This window comes from Myotis lucifugus, unplaced genomic scaffold (assembly GCF_000147115.1).
Source record: "Myotis lucifugus unplaced genomic scaffold, Myoluc2.0 scaffold_283, whole genome shotgun sequence".
NCBI lineage: Eukaryota > Metazoa > Chordata > Mammalia > Chiroptera > Vespertilionidae > Myotis > Myotis lucifugus.
In genome coordinates this window covers 1,289,903-1,299,195 of record NW_005871331.1, presented here as the reverse complement: position 1 = coordinate 1,299,195, position 9,293 = coordinate 1,289,903, and the positions used below count along the sequence as shown (strand labels likewise).

Here is a 9,293-nt window from a genome sequence, read left to right as displayed (position 1 = left end):
CGCCATTTTCAGCAGAGGTTCTGCCCCCATTCCTGACCCAGCTTTCCTTGCTGGAGGCTTCCTTTCCCACCCTCCCCTTCTCCGCCACCCCTCCCTGCCCAGCCCTGCATCCCCGGGCGGGTACCAGAGCTCCACTGCTGAGCAGGATCATGAAGATGATGAAGGTCTCGAACCAGCTGTGCTCCACGATGTGGTAGCAGGTCTTGCGCAGTCGCCACCAGACCTTCCCTGGGGCCTGCGTGGTGTCCACAGTGCAGCAGGGACAGCGCCGGACACAGCCTGTGGGGGAGGGAGAGGGGTCAGGGCCAGGCCAGGGGCGGTGGATGCCCATGTCCGATGGCAGGAAGTTTGGTGGTTGAAGGAATGACCGGGAGACAGATTACCATGGTGGGTGATGAGCGGGGCTCCATGGTGGGCGGGGCCATGGGGGCAGGGAGGGCTGTGGGTGCTGTCTGCTCCGCCCACACTCAGCAGGCACCCTGTGCAAAGGCCACATGGACCAGGCACCCAGGGAGTGGAGGAAGGGCCCGGCTGGGGCTGGGTGGGCTCCATCTTGTCCTCTGTTCATCTGGGAAACCCTCCCCCTGCCAGAATGTTCCAGAACTCCCTGAGCTGCTCTGTCCTTGGGCCTGCTCCATGTTTGCAATTTCTGAGCCTTGGGAAGGATGGGCCCTTTACTGGCAGCCCCAAAGGATGTGCCACGTGGAAGACAATCCCTCATTGTATCCCCAGCTGCCCTCCAAATACACCACCAATTCACTATAAAAGCTGCAGATGCCGGTCACCGTGCCAAGGCCTGAGTGGGCAGCGGTGAATGAGACCCAGGCCCTGCCGCTGTGGGAGCGGGCAGTCATGCTACCGCCCCACAGAGGCAGTGGCACCAGTCCCTGTGCAGCTGACCCACAGCTGCCCAGCCCAGCAGACTGCTGGCAGACTCGCCATGACTCAGTTATGATGGAGGAGCTCCCAGGGCCCTGATGAATGGGGGAGGGAGGGGAGCCAGCCGGACCAGGGTGGGGTGTAATATGGACCCGGCCTCCAAGAGCTGCTGGTCCTCCCTGCCCCTCCAGGCAGGGCTGAGGCTGGGGCAAAGGGCCACAGGGGAAGGACCTTCGGTGAAGCAGTCCTCCGGGTCCTTGACGTCCTCGCCGAGGTCAGGGGTCTGCTCCAGGAGGTCAGCGGTGATGGTCATGTCTGCTGTGCTCCCCTCGGAGTAACTGTCCTCGTGGGTCTGTGGGCAGGAGCGAGGGGAGGGTGGGCGAGGACATGAGTGTGGGCCATGGAGCAGCCTCCAGCCTCCAGCCCCGAGCCTGGGGAGTCTGGGGCTCCTGGAGGGGAGGTACCCCCACTATTATCCATTCATCTCCCGGGGAACCTGAGCCCTGGATGAAGGAGAACTGGCCCCAGAGGTCACCTAGGGCCAGTCAGGGCTGAGCTGAGGCTGGACCTCGGGCTTCCGGGTCTGTGGTTCTGGTCGGCTGGGGTCTAGGGCAGGGGTGTGGGGGAAATATGGGGCTAAAGCATCAGTCCAGCCGGGAACAAAACAGACATCGGGTGGCAACACAGAAACATACTGGCACAGGGGCACACGGCACAGAGGGGTAGCTTGGCACACGCAGAGGAAACAGGCATGCCACACCCAGAACAGAGTCAGAACCAGCATCCTGGCACACGTAAGCACCAGGCCAGACATGCAGAGAACAGGCCGGCAACCCACCCCTGCGTCCCCCCATTCGTGTGGGTGCTGGCGTGAGGCGCAGAGTCTGCAGTAAGAGCGGGAAGGGGCTGGGCCGTTCCCGGCCTGGCAGGCAGGGCTCTGCTGCCTCGACTGCATGTAACCTGATTACAGAGAGGGGTGCGCACGCGGTGTGCCCTGTGCGTGCCTGCGTGTGTCACGTGTGAGTGCTGGCTGTGGGGCCCATGGCACTCTGCCCGGTTCCCCTCCTTCAGGCCAGTGCACCCATCCCAGCCCCTGTGAGCACTGGCTGCCGCCTGGCTCCACCTCCAGAAAACTGTCTTTAGCCTGGGAGCTGCCGTCTCTGGAAATTGCTTGGGGGCTGCCATGAAAGCCAGCGTGAGGGACTGATATGGAGGGAACCGAGCTGAGGCCAGAATCCAGCGACCACGCCCCACCACGCCTCCGCCTCATCCTGCGTCTCTTCCTGTGGGTGTCCCCGGAGAGCGCTCCCTCCATAGGTCCTTGGGGCTGGAAGCCCGCGGCAGGCTCTGCCTCCAGGAGCCCACCCTACGGACAGGAGGCCGGGCAGGGCTTGTGGGAAGGAAGGGAGCCTTCACTGGCTTCAGCTCACGTCTCCATCCTCAGCTCAGTGGCCGCCTCGTTGCGCAGGCTCGGGCCCCACGTAGAGATGTGCCGGTCTGAGATCTGGCGCCCCTGCTCCTCCCACTGCCTTCCCGTCTCTTCCTTCCGGACGAACCCCACTGGTGTCTCCAAGTCCTCAGCCTCAGCATTTAGCTTTAACCTTTAGACTGCGATGGGGAAGCGCTGGAGGGAACGGAGAGCGCCCTCCGCTGGGCAGGGTGGAGCCATGGTGCAGGGTGGAGCCATGGTGCAGGGTGGAGCCATGCCCCAGGGCGAGGCGCTGGCTTCGTGGTCCCTGCTGCCAGGAGGGTCATCCCTTTCCTCCCAGCTCTGCTTTGGACACGAGCTGGGACAGGCACAGCCGGAGGTCTTCACCCTGCTCTTCCTCGCACACACGGGAGCTGCCCCCAGGATGCGGGCTTGTCACCAGGGAGGCCGAGTTCTCAAGATCCAGTGAGGTGACGGGGTCCTTCTCCCAGGAAAGCCCCTGCCCACCCACCCTCCCCTTTATGGGGTCCAATATGACCTGATTTGGAGAGAGAGGAAGAAGCCACAAAACCCGTTCCAGTAGAAAGCCCTACTCTCCATGACTTTCGGTCCCTCGTGTCTTCCTGTTCTCAGGTGCCTTCTGCTGCTGTCAGGGTGATGGCCCCACCAGCCCCTCTCGCTCCCAAACTGGCCTTGATGGCAGAGCTTCCCATAGGCCCTGCCCATGCCATGGACAAGGCAAAGGAGAAATGTCCCCTTGGAGCAGGTCTCAACTGCTGGCCTGAGGCCTGAGGTCAGGCTGCAGGACAATGCCCCCCCCCACCCCACCCCCGGCAGGGTCTCGCAACACGTGACCTCCACCTTCCGTGGCGTCTGGCATGAGTGGGAGGGGTCGGGGGTGGTTAGCTGGTTAGCAGGGCCACGGTCTGCTAGCGCAGGGGCCGCACACACAGATGCATACGGGGGCCAGGCAGGTCATTAAAGGGAGTCAGGCCGGTGGGCTCTGAAGCGAACCAGAGCGCCACTCCGGGCGCAGCGGCCACTTGCCTCCAGCAGGGCGGCTCTTCCAACTATTTTTCAAGAGAAGCCAGAAATGCAGATTTTTTTTTTACATAAAAGCTCCCAGGTTTTAAATGCTGGCGGCCAATTCAGATTAAAACCCTTTTTGTGGTCAGAACAAAACCCTCTAGTAGGCCTCCCATTTGCGGCCTCTGCTTTAGCCTCGTGAGAAGCAGCTGGTGGCCGATGCACCAAGAAGCCAGGCACTTGTTTTCAGAGCTCCCGGAAGTCCCCTGGCAGGGGTGCGGGGTGTGGGGTGTGGGGTGTGGGGGTGGTGGGGCCTTCACAGGACACATGGGTGCCAAATGGGGCTGAAGCACAGGGACCGAGTGAGGAGGGGTGAACACACGGAGGTTTGGGGTTAGTCCTGCAGCGCAGTCCTGGGAGGGCAGCTTCTAGAATTTCCCCGTGGCTCCGGGCCCCACGCCATCCCACCCTCCCCTGCGTGGACAGGGCTGCCCGGGGTCCCCTCTGCAGATGGTCTCCCACACGGCCCGTGACGGCTGCTGTGGGTCCCACCAGCCCATGCAGGCTCCAGCCCGAGAGGCAGCACCCCGCTGGCTTCAGGGGCACAGGTGTGCGTTACCTCACTGCACCCTGGGGCCTGGGGCTCCGCTCTGCGCTGCTGCCGCCAGTCCGCCTGGGCAGCACTGGCCTCGGCCTCGGAGGAGGCGGTCTCTGACACCTGGCTCCAGGCCCTGGGCTCCGGAAGGGCCTCTGGGCCGCTGCACACAGGCTGGGGTTCCTGCTGGAGAGACCTCCAGCCCATGAGCTCCCGGCCCAAAGGTTCCAGGGCCCTGGCTCTGCCCCAGGCCCCACCCATGCCTCCTGCCTTCCTCAGGGGCCTCATCTCATTGAGGACCCCCCCTCGGAAGCCCTGAGCGGGTGGCTGGGGGGCTCCCCGTCGGTCCAGGTAAAGGGCCGCTAGCCCTCTCCCACTCCCTGGCAGGGTGCAGCTGGGCCACTAGGCCTAGCTCCCATAGGTGGCACCCCCACTTTGGAAGGACACGATGACTTTTCCTGTGAGTTCCCATGGCACCCCAGCTTGCACGCACACACACACACACACACACACACACTCACACACACACACACACACACACACACACACACACACACCCCAGGGAGCCAGACCCCAGGGGCTCAAGAGAAGCAAAGGAGAGGGAAAAGGAGGGGCAGGCAGTGGGACTTCCACTCCGGTGCAGGGAGCATCCGGAGGTACTGGAGGCTGTGAGCACTCCCTGCCCCGCTGCTGACACCGGCCCTGCCCTGGGCCTGACTGAATGGGCTGAAGCTGGCCTTGGACCACAGGGCGGCAGGGGCCCGTGGCACCAAGTCTGAAGCCTCAGATCACATTCCATGTGGGGGGGGGGGGGAGCAGCTGCTCTTCAGGCCAGACCCACCCGGGGAGGCCCAGAGGAAGCGGCCAGGATGGGCCCAACTACACAGAGAGAGCCCGTCCGCCTTGCTGGACCGAAAGACCCCACACAAGACGAAGCCCCGTGAGCCTGGCTCGGGCCACGGGAAAGCTGAGGGAGCGGTGGGGGGCCCTGTCTCTTTGGTCCAGACTCTGTCCTAAGTGTTAAAAATAACAGGTTGGGAGATAAGATAGTGCCGTCTCTGACACCTGCCATCTTCGGATGCTTATTTTTAAATCTCGGAATTAGCCCTGGGCCTGGGAGGAGGGGAAGGGGCAGTGGGAGGTCAGGAGATGCACTCTTTTCTCACCAAGGCATTGGCCTGGGGAGTCCCCGACGGGGACAGTGGTCAGAGTGGGGGCAGGGCCCGGGGTCCTGGCTCTGTCCCAGAGGCATGAGGAACTCCTAGCTGGTCTCTCTCTCGTGCCGTGCCTCAGTTTCCCTGCCCATACAAACAGCTGCCCATGACCAGCCAGGGGATAAACCATGGACAGCAACCCCTTCCAAGATCCCCTGCCGGGCTGGGCTGGGGAGAGGGCTGAGGGCTGGTCTCAGCTCCCCTCTACGGGGCATGCTGTTGGGGGACACCCTGTCTTCTACCACCGCCCAGCCCGGCTGGGGCAGGCTGGCAGGGGCAGCGGCAGCGGCTCTGAGGCTGGTTGCCTGGCAGCAGAGCCCTGGGCCCTATGTAAGCAGGTGCTGCCTCTGAGCCGGGGAGAGGTGGCCGGGTGGGGGCTCACCTGCTTGCTGGACTCCTCCTCGGTGCCCAGGCTATTCTCCTCGTCCTCCTCTTGGTCATCCGTGTCTGACTCAGCCACGGCAATGGGCACGCACACGGGCTCCGGATCCCCCGGGGGGCCCTGGCCTGGCCGCTGGCCTTCCTCGAACCGGGTCTCCTTGCGGGCCGGAGGCGCCTTCTCTGTCTCTGCGGGTGGCGGGGAGCTGGAGGTGGCAATGCAGCTGGGCAGCTGGCCGCGGGGGGCCAGGGCCGGCTTCGGGGGCCGCCGCTGCAGGAGCCCACAGCAGAAGTCCCAGGTGGTCCGCTTGAGGAAGCGCAGGCCGCGCTGGATCCGGGCCAGGGCCAGCTGCAGGTTGTTCATCTCCCCGTCCTCGTCCGGGGCCGTGAGGTTGTCTGCGCTGAAGGAGCTGAGCAGCAGAGCCAGGAAGAGGTTCAGGACCTGGGGAGACAGTGGGTCCGGCTCACCGAGGCAGGCGCCGGGCCAGGGTCCATGATGGGGAAACTGAGGCCCAGGGACCGTAAGGACCGGCCAAAGGCCACCAGCTCGAGGTGGGAACCTGGGTCCTGGGCCTGGTCCTAACCCCCATTCTCCTGAACATAGAGAGTGTGGCTATGAGAGGAAAGACACATTCTAACCCTCCCTCCCCAGGTCTCAGATATGTGGGGGTTGAGGCTGCACAGACCTAGGTCTCTTGTGTGTTGGCCCAGGTTCAAGGGGTCCATGTCAAAGCCTAGGCCTCCCTTGTCAGCAGCTCCTGGGAAGTGGGATCCAAACTGGGGCCACCGGGGACAAGACAGAACCCCACCCAGAGAGGTTGGGGCGTTCCTGGGGAGGGGCCTCTGCATCCGTTGGTGAAGGAGGGAGGGGTATAGTGGCGTGTCTCCAAGTCCGCCCCCCCCAGGCCACTCACCACTCAAACACCTGGGGCTCCTGCTGTGGAGCACCCTCTGCCTGTGTCCCCAGGTCTGACTACGCTTCCCAGGTGAGGCCCAGGGGGCACTGAGTAGAGAAGGGGACAATGGCAGGACAAGAGCCCAGCTAGCAGCCCTCAGGCGTCTGGGACCAACTGCCCGTCAGGCTCCTGAGACAGGGTTGTGTCCAGGTGGTGAGGGGTACTTGGATGGGTGCTGTGTGTGGGACCAGACAGTGGGATGGGGTGAAGGGACCTGGGGCTGGTGCCAGGGGCCAGCCCTGCCTCCAAGGCCCATTGTGCTGCGGGGAGTCAGGGCAGGGGCTGAGGTTTCAGAGTTGCTTGAAGGCACGCTACTTAAATTCTGTATTAGCAGGGTGGAGGGGGTCAGTGGGGAAAAAGGGGGACATCGGTTATACTTTTAACAATAAAGATAAAATTTAAAATGCAGGGATTAAGGACTTGACCCCGAAGGGAGGTTTGCATGGTCCTCTGTTTGCATGGTCTGGATTACTGTTTGGGGTTAAACCATCCTGCAAGCGAGACGTTTTCTTGCAAATGTGAGTTTTTAGCTTTTGCTACGAAAGAAAACTTTTGCTGGGTGACCAGGGGCTGGGCACAGGCCCATTTCTCAGTTTCCTGAAGGTTCACTGAAGTGGGTGGTGGGCTCCTTCCCTCATGTGGGCCAGTCCCGGCTCAGAGCATCACCAGGCCGACAGGCCAGCGACACACCTCCCCACGCTGGGCTTGGGGTCCCCCCAGAAGGGAGCTCCGTTGGATGGGGGCCCCTACAGCAGGGTGGTGTGTGAAGGTGGGTGCAGTTCTCACTCTGAGCCCCTGCTGTGGCTTCTCACAAGCCCCGCAGACACACCTGTCAGCAGCTGGGAATGAGACTCTGACGGAAGGTTGGAGCACCAGCCCTCAGAGACTGGCCTTTGTTAAAAAAAGAGCAACACACACTCACATGGACAGCACGGGAGGGTTAAGAAGGAGGACCGCGGGATCCTATGTCTACGGAGAAATGATCACTTTTGACACCTGCAGGCTTTCTTGTGTGGTCTTTGGGGGCGGGGCATGGGATGTGATTCAGAGCTGCTGTCCACGCAGACCTCTGGCCTGGCCTGCTCCGTTCCTGTTGCCCACCCTGGATCCTCTCACACTGCCCTCACTCACGCCCGGCCCACCGCCCCTGACCTCCAGGTGTCTGCGGCCCAGGCTGGGGGCAGGGCAGGCAGGGGGCGCCTGGGTAGCCTCGTTCGTCCACCCACACAGGACACTAGGGCCTCCCTTGTCGGCAGCTTCAGAAGTTTGTCTCCTTCCAGTGCTTTCCCTGTCAATCATGCTGCTGCTCCCCAGCCCCTGCCTGATCATCACTTCCCATTCTAATGGCAATTGCTTCCTCCCACGCCCTGCAGCAGCCCAATTCCGGGGGGGGGGGGGGGTGTGGTGGGGGGGGAGGACGCCCTGCGTGGGCTGTCAGCTTCTCTCCACAGCAGACTCTAATCTTCTCATCTCCAGACAGATCCGCTTGGCAATGGCAGGGCTGTGTGTTTGAGGGCAGCTCAGGCTGGCCCTTTTCTGAGAGCTCAGTACTGGCGCCGCCCTTGGAATACATGGGGTCCACCAGTTTGAGGAGATGGGAGGCGGGCTGTGAGGCCAGCCGAAGAGCTGGGTTCCGGCAGCTCTGTGCACCGGAGCCCTCTTCCTCTGGGCTCCTCCACCTGCGGGGCCTGCGGAAGGCTGACCCCATTGCAGCCTGGGCCTGCCTTGGCCTCGTGAAGGCACACGGGAGGAGAAAATAGACCAATTGGAGGAAGGGCACCAGAATCTGCAGCTCACAGCACTCCCGCCACCTAAAACCTCTCTATGAACTGATGCGAGCCTGGGCTGCCCATGCCCTCGGGAGCCAGGCCATGCAGGTGTGATGTCTGAGCATGTGTGGGCCACCTGTGTACCCAGGAAGGTGGCACCATGTCCACAGAGGACACTGAACGACTGGACCTGCCTCAGCCCTGACTCTTCCAAAGGCCCCTTCTTTGGCATTTAGATTTGATCTCTCTCAACTCCGGGACTCCTCACACTGTAAACACCCAAGGCAGGACGCACCTGCCCTTGACAGACAGGTGGTCACGGTAGCAAAGGTCTGGATCCCTCATAATAGACCAGCAGGAACTCCCACCCTAGCTACCCAGGGAGACATACAATGGCTCCCACGGGCCCACCTCACCTGGACCACCACCTGCTGGCACCTGTGTTTTGCTCACCCTGCCCCCTTCCTCTCTACATGTCTAGCAGGTCAGCTCTAAACACTCTTTCAGGAAGCCTTCCTTGATTTCCAGTTGGAAGGGATCAGTACCTAGAAGCTCCCACTTAATGGCTCTGATCGTTCTGACTAATTTGAAAGTTCTAATTTCATGCCTCTGAACTCCCCACCTCCCCACTCTCTCACGTTTATGAGTAATGTCAGGGCCACATTCACCTCTGTATATCCAATAGCCTCTGGCACAACATTCTGCATGCAACCGGGGTTCAGCAAATGTTTGTTAAGTTGAATTGAAAAACCATGCGATAAATCATTGCCAGTGAATGACTAATAAAATACTAGGTAGTAAGTAAATAAATTAATGAAGGTAAAATGAGAAAATAATAAATAAGCAGGCGAGTTAGTGGGTGAATTAAAGAATGAGTTAACAAATAAAGAGTGATATGAATGAATGGGTCAGTCAGTAAGTAAATAGGTAGATAGATTGATGGAGAGGTAGACAGATGGATGGGTGATTTATGAGTGGATGGCTGGCTGGATAGGTAGATGTATAGACGAGTAGAGAGATAGAAGAATAAATGGTAAGGGAATGGGT

General features: G+C 61.2%; 1 protein-coding gene across 8 annotated transcripts in view; it reads right to left on the bottom strand.

Annotated features, from left to right (window-relative positions):
* SCN5A (sodium voltage-gated channel alpha subunit 5) overlaps nt 1–9,293 on the bottom strand; it is a 60,646-nt gene that overhangs the window by 19,289 nt on the left and 32,064 nt on the right. For 4 of the 8 annotated variants that reach the window (XM_023763403.1, XM_023763405.1, XM_023763404.1 and 1 more), the window contains exons 14-17: nt 5,526–5,963; nt 3,954–4,115; nt 1,111–1,231; nt 125–279 (exon numbers count right to left, since the gene is read on the bottom strand). In XM_023763403.1, coding sequence (XP_023619171.1) covers nt 125–279; nt 1,111–1,231; nt 3,954–4,115; nt 5,526–5,963 — 876 coding nt within the window. The remainder of the gene's footprint in view (nt 1–124; nt 280–1,110; nt 1,232–3,953; nt 4,116–5,525; nt 5,964–9,293) is intronic. The other 4 variants (XM_006099770.3, XM_023763407.1, XM_023763406.1 and 1 more) reach the window with 2 other exon arrangements.